Source organism: Tyto alba, unplaced genomic scaffold, assembly GCF_018691265.1.
Source record: "Tyto alba isolate M040663 unplaced genomic scaffold, T.alba_DEE_v4.0 Super-Scaffold_2, whole genome shotgun sequence".
Taxonomy (NCBI): Eukaryota; Metazoa; Chordata; class Aves; order Strigiformes; family Tytonidae; genus Tyto; species Tyto alba.
The window spans coordinates 47,601,038-47,616,892 of NW_024881282.1; the positions used below are offsets into that span (position 1 = coordinate 47,601,038).

Here is a 15,855-nt window from a genome sequence, read left to right on the forward strand (position 1 = left end):
GGCTGCCATGGCAGCAAACATCCTGGTGAATTAAACCGGAGACACAGAAGCCTCTGCCCAGTTTACAGTGCCACAGGTTTCAAGACACAGCTTCACCTGAATGAGATGCTACAGTAACAGACCTAGCTCACAGTCAAATCCTTTTTTCTCCCCAAAAGGTAAGGATGACAAACTATTTCTTCCATATCACTGCTACTGTCTGTGCAGGAGACTAAAAGCAGATTTGCAAATGGACCTTCAGTCTTGCAATTTCTGCTCTAAATAAAGAAAGATACAATTTAAGATCATAAAGAAGCTAAAAAATAGAACACAGGAGTACATACCCAGTAAAGATTATAAAAGGAAATATTTAATTTCTTTCTCCTTACAATATACCTTGTTTGCACCTCTGGGAAATTCAGAGGATAGTATGGAATTAAAAAGCTGTAATAAAATTATTGTTTCACAATATTCTGAAGAAAACTTATTAATGGAATAGTATTTTTTTTTTATAAAGCAACTCAATATCACATCTGAACTAAGTTTACCAGTTCTAAATGTTGCTTTTAAATACATTAACAAGAGAGAAAGATTTATATTTAAATATGTACCTTTTCTCACAGGGAAAAGGGTGTTAGTCCCAGAAATAATAGACAGATGAACAAAGAACTAGCTGAACAGCATTCTAATTTTTTTGATACAAACTTTTTATCTAGGGTTAATTAACTTAATAAAACATCAAGTAGAAATCTACAGCTAAGAGAATCATTGCATAACAATATACTGGTTTTGTCAGTGTGAAAATATGGTCATCTCAAATCCCTACCTGAGAAATCTTGACAGGGAAGTAACCTTTAAAAAGCCACCGCAAGACTTTCAAACTGTTTGCAGATTTCCTCTCTGAATAAACAGGTGAAAACAGAAGCCTCAGTGTACTTCTTGCTTTTTGCTGGCTCACTTTACAGTTTTTAAAGATATACAAGATAAAAAATACATGGGAGAAACTTCTTAGAAATTTTAAAGGTAGGGTACATTTTTTCCCAAGGTAACCCTCATAAATACAGAACTTATCTAGAAAAAAATCAGTAGTCTCAAGCAACGATGATTTTCCCTATTAAATCACTGACACGTTCCTAGAAAGTCAGCAAGAAGAGATTCCACTCCCCTCCCCACCTAGCCCACAAAGCCAAAGTCAGAGGAGGCAAAAAGAATGCTCTGTCAGCCTGGGTAAAAAATCATCCCAAGTATTAAATGCCTGCCAACTTCTCAGCATGGAAACAAAAGGTAAGACTGCTGTATTTACTCCCAGGGTCTGCCAGTTGCAGTGGCATATGGGCCTTTAAAAGGTCTTTATGAACGTGCTGGTGCTGAGGCAGCAGAGCTCCGGCTACGCACTGCCAGTGCCATGAGGCTGCAGCAGCAGGATCAGCACAGCTGAGGAAGCTGGTGAGGTTGTTAGAAAGGCTTCACAGGGCTGTATTTACAATAAGGAATTTGCAAAATGAAGGGCAATCTCACTCTTTCCCACTCAATGTTTTTAAAACCTCAACTTATACTCAAATTGGGACAGTATTCTCAGTTGTTATCTTTCGAATTAATAGGAAGGACAGTGATTTGGTCCCACAGGGGAACAGGATCTTTTCCTACCATAAACAGCCAGGCTGAATGTCTCCCAGATACTCCATGTAAAGGGCTGGAAACTTCCTCACCCACCCTTTCATGCCCGAACAGCTACAATCAGTGGCTTATCTCTGTGATAGCTGTAGGCGGGCACGGGCCTGCTCTGCCTCCACGCCAAGCTCACGGCACGCGTGCCTGGTGACGGGGTAGTCACTGCTGTGGTGCTGTATCTGGCCACAGTAAGCCCTGCGGACAGGGCTAGGCATTGCTCTGCTAGGGAAGCAATGCACAGTGCAGCCGCTCAGCTCTGGCCAGAATAGACCACATACAAGATGGCCAGAACTGGCCAGGTCTATTTAGTCCTCTTTCCAGATGGGAGCAGGAAAACTTATGGCAGGGGGATTAGAAGTCCTCACCCAGTGAGTCACACCAAATGTCATGTATGGTGTTAACAACAGGTGCCACACCACTCCAGGCTGGAAGGGTCTCTGGCAGGGGTACAGCTGGGTCCTGGGCAATCCAGTGGGTCTCAGTGTCTCTGCTGACCTGTTTTTCTCCCACCTGAGCTATTCACTGCAGCTCACCTCCAGCATGACACGGGTCACAGACCATCATCCAGGCATGGGAATGACACCTGAACTCTATGGGAGCCACGTGAGGGTACCTGGAAGCTCTAGCGTCTGCTCGTCTGATTTCCTTTTCTACATACATTAAAACCATGAGTCGAATGTTGGGATATGGAGGTACTGAGGCTAATCATACAACCTTCATTCAGCCTTTGTGTGTACAAACACTATACTACAGCCCTTAACTACAAGATTATACGAACTTTCCTTCCCATTAATACCATTGCCTCACTTAGTAGACACGCCATCATGATCAACCTCAGATACAGCAGATAGATATGTACATCTTGGACTTAGTGCTCGGCAGAAGGAACACTGAATTCATCCTTCTGTTTTACCACACCCCTCTGCAGGTTGTTATTCAACAAAATATAAAATTGCAATGTGGAAAATTCTCAGGTTTTTTATTGAAAAATACTTCTGTAAAGCTCATCTTTCCATTTCAAATTTATGAAATAAAACAACAAGAAAAAACATCTTTCTAAACTAAGAAGACAGTATAGAAGACCAGAGGAGAGCAAATGTCATGACAGAGCTTTACTGTCAAACTATCTTCCAATTCAATGTATTCCCTATCTACCACACAAGAATATGTTTAAATCAAGAACAGCACAAGGAACTTCCCCAATCCGTCACAGTCTATGTGATATATTACCTTATTTTTACTGTTTCTTTAATAAAAGGAATCATAAAAATGATTTTAAGAACTAATAATCTAGGGACAAATTTTGCTCTCAGATAAGACTTTGAAGTCTGAGTGCATAGTTTGGAGCCTTACAAATGAATTATGCAATAGATCTGCAAATGCATAAGATTATGAAGCTCTTCAACCATGATTACTTGAAAAAAAAATCTGTAAACTATTTCCTCACCTATTAATTATCTATTTCTTTCATACAGCAAAAAATGAAACACGACAAACATAAAAAGTTTGGAAATTGGATGCTTTTATACCAATTCTGCCATTGATATTGGCCTATAACTTAAAATTACTTTTTTGTTTCGACTTCATCACTCAGATTTTTTATAATTAGTCAATATTTGTAAACTCATGAATGATTATTTAATCAAACACTTTGCATTAAGTTCTTTGAACATGTAAACACTTGTTAAAGCCAAATACTATCACTGATTTCATAAAATAATACTTTGTAGTTACTGATATATGCAGTTTACAATGGATTATTAAATAAGATTAATTTAGTGACATTCTTCTCCAATAAACTTCCAGCAGACACTGATAAATGTCACAGCTACTACAAGTAGAAATACTGGGTAAGAAAATCTGAACAACTTGTTCCTAGTCATATAACTCAAAACAAGAGCCAACATAGATTATTTTATTAGCCTTTCTTTAAATTCTCATTGCAAAATCCTGTCTATAAAGTCTACTCCAGTTTTGCAGAAACATAGATACTGCATAGTCTTGTTGAGGCAACTGATACATAAAGTACATGTAAGAAAGTGTTCATACATAACTGTAGAGCTGGTCCTTATTTAGGACACCTAATTTTCTGTCTGGGATTTCTTGGACAGAAGTCTACTCATCTGTGTGCCACATGTGCAATGAGACTACTGTAGGCAGAATGCACCAAAATTACTGCACAAGTGACCCGTGGCTACAAATGGAACTTGTTCAGCATGTGTATGGGTACCACTGGAACCGTGCATGCAGTGGGGGATCCAAGGTGTGCAGGAAACCTTACAACTACTGCGCATGAGCTGCACTGCTGATCTGCACGTGCTCTGTGGAAACATATGGGACTGCTCTGGTTGAGCTGTGGAATATTCAGAGGGAAAAAAAAAAAAAAAAAAGTTGGAAAAAAGTCTGAAGCACTTCAGATCACATCTGGAACAAATTCCCAGCAGGAATGGAAGAACAGTGAAGAAACCCAGATTTACAGTAGCTCTACCAAGAGGCAAAACTGGATTTAGGCATAAACCATGTGGGAATTATCTAGGGCAGCAGATTTATGGGGACAAGCTAAAAATAAAGAGATTGTTCAGTTCATCAGGGCTACACTTCTGGGTCCATGCCTACACCAGCCTCACCACCTCCCTTGCCTTCCAGCACCATCCTTCTCTCACAGCTGTGCAAGTAAAACCAAGTGATCACTTGCAGACTAGTGGGCAGGAAACAAGCAGCTTGTGCTCTGACTTTGCCCCATCCCTTTTCCAGCTCTGAGTTGGAAGACAGGAGAAGTTTTAAATGCAACCAGGTCCTTTAGAAACAGAGAGGAAGATAGAGCAGCGGAGAGCTGGAAACTACCCCTACAGCATCTTGCTATCCCTCTTTACTTCCCCATCACTCATGTTGAGACAGTAACAAACAGATGTGAACTGCTGTGCTGGGCACAGAAAACAGAGCCATGACTGTTCACCACTAGAACAAGGAAATTAGCTTGGTTCTGGTATCCTGAATCATCTAAGGGGAATGGTGACTGACCAACCACTTCTAAGTTTTTTTAAAATTATTTTTTCTGCATCCAAGTTTTGCCTATATTGTGAGGAAGTCTTGAAACATCCATTCTTACAGCATTAGTTTAAGACTGATTGGCCAATTTTGACATGAAATGGATTATAAACTCTGATTATGATCTGTTTGGACGGTTATGGGAGCAGTAATCTTCAGCCAAGAGACAGTAACAAACACAAGTGTGTAAATATACTGAATGTAGAGAAACAGTTTATACAATGATATGGGCTAAGATATCTTAGTCCTGAGCGTGTTAGCCTTAGCTGTAAATATTTGGCACTGTAAAAATAATAAAGCCTAATGAAACAGAAACACATACAGGTGGAACAGCACTTTATAAACTCACTCCTACAAGATGTTTAGTAGTTTCCACAGATGCCCAGTCCCTTGCATGATCCTTATTAATCCTTACTGCATACCAATACATTGTGCAAGTGTGTTTGGCTACCAAGTTGCAAAAGCTTGAGATAATATAAAGATGATGCACACCCATAACAGCAGTGGAAGACTTCAAGAAAAAGGTAGTATCAAGGTGAAAGAAACTCTGGATTCATCTCTTAACATCCTGAATATAAGTGACCAGATCAAGGAAATAACCCTTGCATATCTCCTTGCTAGCACCGGTACAATCCCTTGATCATACCAGAACAAAGATGTTCCTAAGGAATAGAATTTAATTTTCCTTTCTCATGGCTAATCCACTATGGAATATTCCCTCAAACAGCCATCACGTGAGTCATTTTCCATGCAGATTCACCAATGACTTGGTGATAGTTCACCAATGCAGACAATTATTTATTCAGTAAGTGTAATACTTGATCCATTAATTCTTTCTGCTGCTAACAGCCAATTATGGGTGACACACATCTGTTTTCCACTGTATACAACAAATTATTGTCCACATTTTCCCAGTGGTTCTGCTTTGATGCCTGTTATGTCAGTTAACTGCTAATGTCAGAGTCTGAATAATCAGATTAGAACCATCTCTGATGTCTAGTGCCCTTTATGCCATTTTCTTCTTTTTCATGCTGTTCCATTTCTGTTCAGAACAGTAAAAGTCCAGGAGACATGTTATCCCATTTGGTCATTTCAGCAGGTACTGAATCAGTTTTTTTTTTTTTTTTAGCATGTCTGTGGGTAATTTTTTGAAGCATCTTTTGATTTGTATAAGTATTTCAATTATACTCTTTATACATTCAAGACCAATGAGTCTGATTTCTGGATTAATTAAAAATAGTTTTTGGCTTTAATTTTAGCAGAAATGCATCACCTCTAGGGAACATTTCATCATGTTTCAGGGTAACTAATTTATCACAAAAGCTGGCTGTGCAAGTAAGGGATGTTAGACTCGGAAAACTTCCAAAGGGACAGAGACAAACCAGGACAAAACCTCAAATTCAGTATGAGTCAGCTAAATGCCAAGACAGTTCCACAAAGCTTGGGCATCTGATTTCCCTTCTGGTGGAGAGATAATTTTAGACTGATGTGTCAAATTAGTGCTTTAAGTGAATTATATCCTGTGTAAGAAGAACCACATGACTTGTCATAAATCCATTTGTATGTTAAAAATCTGGAGTAAAAGGTCAAAACTACCGGTGAATCTAGTGGGACAGGATTTCACCTTTTATTCACTTAAAAATTATAAGGAGAGTAAAGATTATAATGAATAAAACCCCAAAACAGAACAACAATAACAATAACAACAAAAATAAACTCCCAAACCCCAACAAATCAGCTCTGGTGGAGAGTCCCTTTTAAAGTCACCTGTGACACACTGTTATTTGCATCCATAGGTAGAGTTATGGCCAGATCCTGTGCTAATGTAAATTAGCATGGCTCTGTTGACTTTGAAGGAATTATTCCAATATGATTAAAAAGAACTCCTCACAATTGTAACCTAATAAGGACCTTTCTCCAGGTTTACAGGGAATTCTAGAACACAGTCTTTAGCAGCTTAGGTCTAGCAGCAGCTTAAAAGTCAGGTACAATACTAAGGACTTGTTCATTTTCTGAATGTAGCTTCACTTATAAAAGCAAGATATATCTTATGTAATTTATGTTTCAGTTCTGATGTTAGGATTTAATTTGATGAACTTAAATGCAACAGTGTCAAACATTCCAAAGTCAACTTTTCACTGCTCCTCTTAGAACATTCAGTATGACTGAAAAATAATGACTTGAAACCCTAGTCTGCGAGAGCCTAGTTTCTGCAAAAGGATGAAGAGGATACTTGAGCAGAAGGAACCAGTTCAGATAAGAGAATTGTGCATTTGAAGCACTAACCATGCATGACCCAAATTTTCTGCAAATTTAATACCACTCGTGTAGAGGTCAGAAGTATTACTTCAACATATTGCAAAGATTCTGATAAGAAACAAATGTAAATAAAAAAGTTCACAGGTTTCTCCTGACTTATTGTTACTCACCAGATATTTCCTCTAGGCACTGTTTGGCAGTCTTACTGAACGACAAATCCACTTTAGTAGGACTGGTGCAGGGGTCAGCAGATGGTGAAGAGGTACTGTCATTTTCTGAGAGAGTTCTGAAATCAAGCACAAAAATTGATTATTATTGTCTGTCATTCATGTATTTATGGAAACAAATGTTACTTGCATCTTAGTCAAGAATAGTATCAGTATGTGGTGAAAATACCAGGAATGTCACATTCTTACTATGTTAGTTTGACTCCAGCTACATAAATTTGCAAGCAACTAGGATTTCCCTCTGTCTATCTCTTCAGGAACATCTCAGAGTTAGTCCATTTAAATTGGTTAAGTCACAGCCCTGCACATACATAAGGGAAAGGAAAACTTGTAATTGATGAAATATTAAGCAAGAAAGGCCATGTGGGAAGAAACTTATGCAAGGCTGGAATGGAAATCTGGCCCAGATATTTAAATCTATTTGCAGCTTCTTTTGATTATGGCCCTTATATAGCTCTGGGGAAAAGGGATAATACAAGTTTTTCCATTAACTTGATAATAAATAGCCAATATTTTCTTTGATGGTATATTTCTGTGGATATCATTGATAAAATATAATTGATAACCTTTGTTGAATAGTTATTTACTGTTGCATAATAGTAATAGCATGAAATACACAAGCATGTGGATTATTATACAAAATTGATCACATGATTACTGTCTCTTTTTAAGGAAGAGCTGTAACATCTAGTTTGCACAGGAAATGTTGAACTATGATGCTGTTAAATAGCAACACATACCACAATTGTATACAATAAAAGAATGTACCTAAAGATATACTAGTCACTTTTGGAAATGAAATGAAAAGTCTTCGCTTAGACCTTAAGGTCTTCCAGCTTTCCTGACATGAATAGCACTCTCAGAGTCTTGATTTCTTAAAAGACTAGTGAAATATTTATATCCTAATTTTAAAATGCTACATTTATTCTCAAAATTCACCATGAAGTGTTTCCAATGACCAACTAAAATGTAAACAGAAACTTTTAGCTGTGTGGTGAATGTGTATTTTATAAATATAACTGATAAAAACAGTGACTTATCTCTCAAAATAATTTTATGGCAACTTATTTTAGGAAATAACTTTCCAGTTAACATTTTCTTCAAAGTTTTTTAATAAATTGATTTGTTCAGTAATTCATGACAGTAACTGAGTGATCAGATATGTGCATGTACAACAGCACAAGTACTGATGTGATGGAATCTATTGATTAGAATCATTTACCTCTGACTCTACGTACAAAACAATAGAAACATAAATGATGTATGATCTGATGCACTGTCCTTCTTATTAATTTCTGTACTTTTGGGATGCTGGGAATAGACAACTGCTCTATAAAAAACTATTTTTTGTTCTCATCTACTATTTCTCTTCGTCACACACTACTGGAAATACAAGCTCAGCACGTGTTGCAAGGTTAACTATGTCCTACTGACCTTGAATGTAGTTTTATGTTTTGTGCTTGAGGACAGCATCTTGAGTAAAAAGCCCACTCTATGTATTCTCAATGAACACATACCACAATTCCACAGTCCCACCTGCTTTCTCATATTGTTTCAAATCATCAAAATGAAGGAGATGTATGTCTACTTTCACTGAAAGCCACTCTGAGAGGCCATGAATGCTCATAAGTACTCCTGTCCGGGTTCAGTGATGAGACTTAGTGCTGGATCAGTCCAGGGCAAATTGTCAGCCCAAACACGTCTCAGAAAAAGGCACTTATAATAAGGTAAAGGTAATTGAATTGGTCTGCACTCTTTTTCTTAAACCCAAATCATGGAGCTTCTGGGGCTAAAGACAGAGTGAGGCTGGAGTTCATTAAGAGTAACACGGGAAAAGAGTAGGTTGCTTTTGGTCTTGTAGGAAGAGCACTCAGCTAGGTGGGTGCAGTTCAAGTATTCCTAGCTTTCTCCACAAAGTACAAATGGACTTTGCATCAGTCCATCTCTGGTTAGAAATAAAAAGAGATCCTTTTAGCATGTTCTCCTTCTGACTCTATGGCATTTCATTCCTGACTGTACAACTGTTCAACCATCAATGACCACATCAGCGCAGAAGGGTGATACAAACTCTTCCCTGAGTGACCAAGAGCTTTATATGTAAGCTGTTGTCTAGGAGAAGATAGAAAGTATCCATTCCTCTTTATCTGGACATCTATTAACAGAAAAAGATTAAGTGGTCTGGACCCCCATCAGTCACCAATATCCAACATTTGCACTGATTCTTCATCTAGTGCATGGGGATAGGTAAAACAGAATTTCAATGATCTAGATTGCCCTTTGGCAGTGACTATTGCCTATAAAGTTACTGCAGATGAATACATAACTCATTATTGACTGTATGGGAACACAGAGACTTATGTTAAAAGGACTGAATATCCCTCCAAGAGTACAAACAAATAATGAGTGACTTACAGCAACCAAGTAAATTTCAGCACAGTGAGTGAATCTGTTTACTTAAAATGACAATGGATGCAAATTTTCACCTGTTCACAACTTTGCTTGCCCAGGTCATATCAAAACTTTTAGAGATATACCAAATACCAATTAAAGAACATTTCTGTTCTTCAATGTTTGTTGGCTTCTTTTCCATTTTCAGAAACCTGATGTGGCTATAACCAGGAAGATAAGTTGAAAAGCACTGTGAGAAGAGATACTTGCAAAGATTTCCATTACAAATTTTAGAACCTGATTAGTGGAATTAATTGCAGCACAAAATCCAGTTTCTGGGACATAAGATGGCATTAGAATTTAATCCTTAAAGTAAAAATACTGAATAGAAAAGATCATATAATGCTAATAATTTTAAATGGTTTATTTAATTTGTAGAAAGAAAACCATGGAAATACAAACTAAATGTAAATACAATACTTTTTTTTTTAATTTATAAGCAGTCTGAAATACCAGATCAAAGAAGTGTGAAATGTCCCTTTTATCTTACTGGAAACTTGAAAGTTTAAATATAATGTAAAATAAACACAATTTGCTATCAAAACAAATAACTAAGAAACTGCTATATTAATTTCATTCAGCATTTTTATGTTTAATTTGATAAAAACATCAATGAATCTAATTATCTGAGCTGATAACAGAAGTCCCACAGAGGATGATGGCTTTTGCAGCTGTCTAAATTACATTTACTTGAGAAAATTGGTTATTTATTGTGGAAATGATGGGCCAAAAGACACCCATCCAGCCCTTGGGCAGCTGTGATGGAGGTATCCCAAGAGTAAACCTGGGGATTGGACTCTCATCAATAGCTCTTCTCCCACCAGGTCTTCACTGGGTTGACAGCTGCCATCACTTCCACAGCAGCCCTGCCTTTTGGTGCAATATGGGCAAGGCCCTTCTTTTTTTCTGGAGTCAAGCTTAGCCCAGATGGGTTGAGAATGGTCTAGGGCTGAAAGATTTCCAAGCAAGATTGTGTAGGAGCCTCAGTTCTTGGGGAACAAGGAGGTCCAGGTGTAGACTGGGCACCTAAAACTTCAAGTTGTTTTGCTCTAGGCCTGTCACAGGTTATGGTACATTGGACCAAGGTTGCAGATGCCTCTTTGCTTAGCTCAACCATTCAAATTTTTTAAAAAAGGAAGGTGAAATCATGAGACTTGTCTTTCTCTATGCATCTGGCTTTTACTTCTTTCTGTGGGATATATTAATCCTATGAATGACTCAAGTGATCTCTGCAGGACTGCAGCACAGATTAAGCTCAAGGCAAACAAACAGCAAATTAAAAGATCTTCTCATTAACTTTATCCATTGGCCTTAATGAATGGCCCTCTATCCTCTACCTATTCACAGTCCACTGTCATAAAAAAAAAATAATTTTTGCATCTCTCCTGATATCAAAAAAAGTGAAAATAATTTCAGTTTAGTCAAAGCAGCCCTGTTGATATTTCTTCCAGTGCTGTGCATCTGCAGCACAGGTTAATTTAGGCAACTGTCATGAAAACAGGACAATCTGTTTTCTATTTTAATCATGTCAATTAGAGCATATATTTATCCTAAATCCACTGAGTTACATGCTACCTATTTGTAACAGCATCAAACTTGCTTAATGGGACAAAACCTGCTCTCAGTCACACCTGCACAAGCTCATTCAGTTTGATTAAGATGAGCCTGTACAGGAGTAATTAAGAACAGAATTTGGAACCCTACTTAATAAGCTGTCTTTAACGCAGTCAGCCATTTCCTGTCTCTAATGAAATAGCCAACCTTTGATAAACACAGATAACATCAAAGATTTGTTTGGTTTTTACTCAACATTCCAAAAGATATAAGATGAATATGCTGGGACTTTTTCCAACATCTCTCTGAGGTACAGCTGTCTTGAATGTGTATCACTGTCAGTGTTACAGACTGGCAGGACCACATCTGGAATATGAGCAGTTTGAACACCCATGTTCAAGACTTGTGAGTTAAATTGGGAACAGCTGCAGGGAAGGGCTACTAGGATGCTCATGGGGAACAAGAAACATTTCTGAAGGAAAGAAAAGAGATGATTTGGTTTAACCTTGCAAAAGAGAAGGAAGAGGATGAGATTATTCACTCACATATTTAAAAAGAGCAATCAAAAAGAGGAAAAACAATTTTTTAAGTTAAAGCACAAGGTAATAAATGGATGCAATCTCATCATGTGGGTTGTAAACAATTTTTAACAATGAGATGAATGAGTTTCTGAAGGAACCTTCCCCCACTGGAGTAGTGGGGATTAACTAGTTTAAAATAAAACTTAGTTGGTTTATGAAAGGGTTAATAAGATTGCCAGTGATAGAAGACTGAACAGCATATCCTTTTTGATCCTTTATCCTACATTTTACTGATTATTTAGTCAAAGAAATAAGGCTACACTTGTCTGTAAGGCAATTTAAAAAATAACTTCAGATGATAGAGAGCAAGCAACTGAATTATCAAGCTACCGTTTTAACTCAGCATTAATCAAGTGTGTTTTTACAATGATTTCTTTGCTTATTACCCTTCTTACAATCTCTTAAGCCAACACCTCTACAATGGAAACTTTACTTGCATAATTACTTGAAAATCAAGCATGAGAAAATGGGAGGATTTTTCTAAACACTGTGTTTTTATTGCAATTAAAACTCGTGAGTAACAATGTTCATCGCTACCTATGATTGCAAAATTTTGGTGGTGACTATTGTTTTATTTTCACAACAGTACTATAAATAACAGAAATCAATAAAGCACTGCAGTATAACTTTCAATCATCACATTCTTAAAGAAAGGGTTGCAATATGTTTAGCAGCACAATCTATTATTAACAAACACAATTAACTGATAAAATGTCTTTTACTGAAAACTTAATTTTAACTCCACAATCAGTAACCAGAAGTAGCTTCTCATCATTCAAACTAGACATAAATATGGCTTCAACAAACCCTGCAGATGCTGCGTTTGCAATATCTTTGAAGACTAGTTTAATCTTTTCCCTAAGCCAGTATGAAAACATCCTGAACAGACAGCTGGAATTGAATTTCACTGCGCCTTCAGAGGTGCAACCAGATTACATCCTTCATTCCATTTGTCACTGCTCTGCACTTCCCATGTGCCCTTGAAGCTATGGTCTAGTAATATAATTGTTTCAATCACGATATAGGAAAGGAGATAGGAAGATTTTAGTACCTGGTAACATGTTTATTTTTTTTATTGCTATTTCCTTTCTCTTCCTCTTTCCAGTGAACGCTTTAGTCCTCACAGAATCATAAAGTAATTTAGATCAGAAAGATGTTTTAGATGCCATCTGGCCCAATGACCTGCTCAAAGCCAGCCTGGTTACATTACGTTGCTCAGGGACTTGTTTGTTTGGGTCTTGAACATGTCCAAGGACAATGTTTCCACAACCTCTCTGGAAGCCTGCTCCAGTGTTTCACCACCCTCAGGGTAAAGATATTTTTTTTTAACTTTCAATCAGCATCTCCCCTGCTGTAACTTGCATCTGTTACCTCTTACCCTTTCACCCTGCATTTCAGAGAAGAGTCTCGCCCCATCTTTTCTACACCAACTTATTAGGTAGTTGAAGTGACCAGTTTCTTAATTTTCCAGGACAAAAGGAGTGCCAAACTAGTTTTTGTAGTCCAGCATTGACACTGAAAGTGTATCTCTGTGAGGTCTCAGTTCAGACAGTGCTGAAACTTCTTCCAGATGTCACTATCATTAATCTACAAATTTAGCCGAAGAACTGAAATTGAAGCGATGCTCAACATAGAAGTGCAGCTCAGGATGATGAGTGGTCAGCTAATTCTCTGCAGCAGTTTCTATACTTTCAGCATTTCAGGAAATAAGCAGTGTCTGAGCATCACAGACCTTGGGATTTGGGGACTTCAGATGCTATATCCCAGCCATGGAAAACAGACCCACTAAGTTTCTACACTGGTTACTGAAGGAGCCAGTAAAATAAATCTAAACTGTAGTACATGTGTCCAGTTACAACTCAACATTCTCCTACTGAAATATTCCTTTAGTGTTTGAGCAAATCCACAGCAAATGTTAATTTCCAACATATCACATATTTACATCAACTAAGGATTTGCTGCATGGAGTGAGGTGACATTTGTGTTACTCCTGGGACTACTAGTTGTGTTTCCCATTTTATGGAAATAACACAAACTTACACAATTTAGATCACAAAAAAATAAAGCAACTATTACATACAACAGGCTCTTCTCTGTGCAAGAAGATATTTGGAGTTACACGTTATATTATTCTTTTGAGGAATATGTAGGAAAGCTAAGAACTCCAAATACTGAGCAATTATTCTCCTGCTAAGATTTTAGGAAAAAGATTCAGACTGCTTCTTTTTTGTTTTTAATTATTGCCTCCTTTTTTCCTGTTTTTGCCATGACCTAGTAAGCACTAAACTTCTGTGTTACTCTTCTCCATCTGAAATTAAAGCACCACTAGAAAGATAACTAAATTCTATGGCCAATTTCAATACAAGTCTAAAGGACACTGACAGATGGCATAATTTCCACCTTCCTCCAATTCTGTCTATGTAGAAGAATGTGTAATTTAAAGTAGTGGCTGGTGTACTTTAAACAATTATGCAGTCTCTTACACCTTCCTTTTAGCTGTTTTCCCTGCTGTATCTCTCTTATCAAGCTTTCTAGCAACTAAATTACATCTACTTCAGCCTATCTTACATTAGTTAGACCCTTGGACCCTGCAGTCAGCTTCAGAGGGGACACATAAGGTGCTGTAAACAACACATTCACAACCACATTTGAAAATAAATAATTGTTCACTGAGGAGGATGGAAGAATTTAAATTATACCCATTTAGATTATCTCAAATGCAACTCTGTTGTTGTGAATCTTTGAAGAGAAATAATAGATACCATAGTGTTTAAGAGCCATAAAAATACAATGTGATATCAGATAGGATAAAGCACCAAGAGTGCAGAGCTGAATAGTGCAAAATATCTTTTCAGAAACTCCTAGTGAAATAGTATTTTATATCTACTATCCATTAATAAAAATTCACAACTCCTTGAAAACATGAGTGTTGATAACTGTTATAGCATTGCATTCCCTGTTTAAGCAAAATACATGTTGGCCTCAAAGAAACTCTTTAGAATACTTTCTTTAATTCACAAATATATAGTAATATCCCATTGGGTAATAATCAAACGTTGCAAAACACATTATATTTGCAGGTATCAGGAACAAGCTAGAAAAAACACTAGCCTGCTTATCCTTGTGCTAATAGTCTAAACTGAGCACACCAGTATATTGCACTATTCTGCAGGATTCTTAATAAAATGCACTGTATTTTTACTAAATGGTATTGAAACTTTTTACAAGGACTGCAGTACAAGCTCACAGAGCCTAGATATTCCTTCTAGATGAAAAAAAAAAAAAAAAGCCCTGTTTGTCTGAATAGTAACTATGTTTATTAACTGATTGATCTATAAAGATGTTACAGCAACTAAGAAACACACCTGAAAGTTCTGTGCATAAGTTGTGGTGACTGCTCAGAAGACAGTGTTTAAGAGCAAGAAAATGTAAATACAGTACCCCAGCTTCATGCACACTTCCACTTGCCATATATCCACACAAATAAATATGCTGACTTTAGAAATTTGGATATTTTATCCTTGGTTATATTTATATTCTTTTATGAAATCATTGTGTATTATTAAAAAGCCCTTGAGAGTTTCAAGGAATGTAGTTACTGTGTATTTTTGGGTCAGATTCTGCTCTCAGTTACAGAGATGCACATTGAAGTAACCTCATCAAAGTCAGGCTATTACTCTGGGTTTATGGAATTCCAAGATCAGACCTTGGCTCTGAGAATTTTATTTTCATGCAAGATTTAACTTCAAATACAGTCTCCTTTGCTGTGTGTTTGAAGCAAACAGATGATTATTAATACCAAATTTTACTGGAAGATGCATGCTTCTATCGCCCTTTAAAATTCATAATACATTTTGCTTCATGATGGAGCTTAAAAGAATGATATCTCCATCATGCAATGAAATGGCATCAATATGTGGTGAAATTGCCATTAAATAGCACATGCATCTGAAGGCAATGCATAGCTTCTTTTTCTCTCTCCTTACATACACATATGTAGGCCATCCTATGTACCATGATGCAAATCGTCTATATAACTGAGGTTATTCCAGACAGTTATAAAGAAACATGCATATTTAGCACATTCA

At 37.1% G+C, this 15,855-nt stretch overlaps 1 protein-coding gene across 9 annotated transcripts in view; it reads right to left on the bottom strand.

Annotated features, from left to right (window-relative positions):
* The window catches only part of NAV3 (neuron navigator 3), a 417,901-nt gene that overhangs the window by 120,305 nt on the left and 281,741 nt on the right, over positions 1-15,855 (bottom strand). For 8 of the 9 annotated variants that reach the window (XM_032999780.2, XM_042792193.1, XM_032999779.2 and 5 more), the window contains one exon: positions 7,128-7,243. In XM_032999780.2, the coding sequence (XP_032855671.1) occupies positions 7,128-7,243 (116 nt within the window). Of the gene's footprint in view, positions 1-805; positions 842-7,127; positions 7,244-15,855 lie in introns of those variants that run through there. The other variant, XM_032999784.2, reaches the window with a different exon arrangement.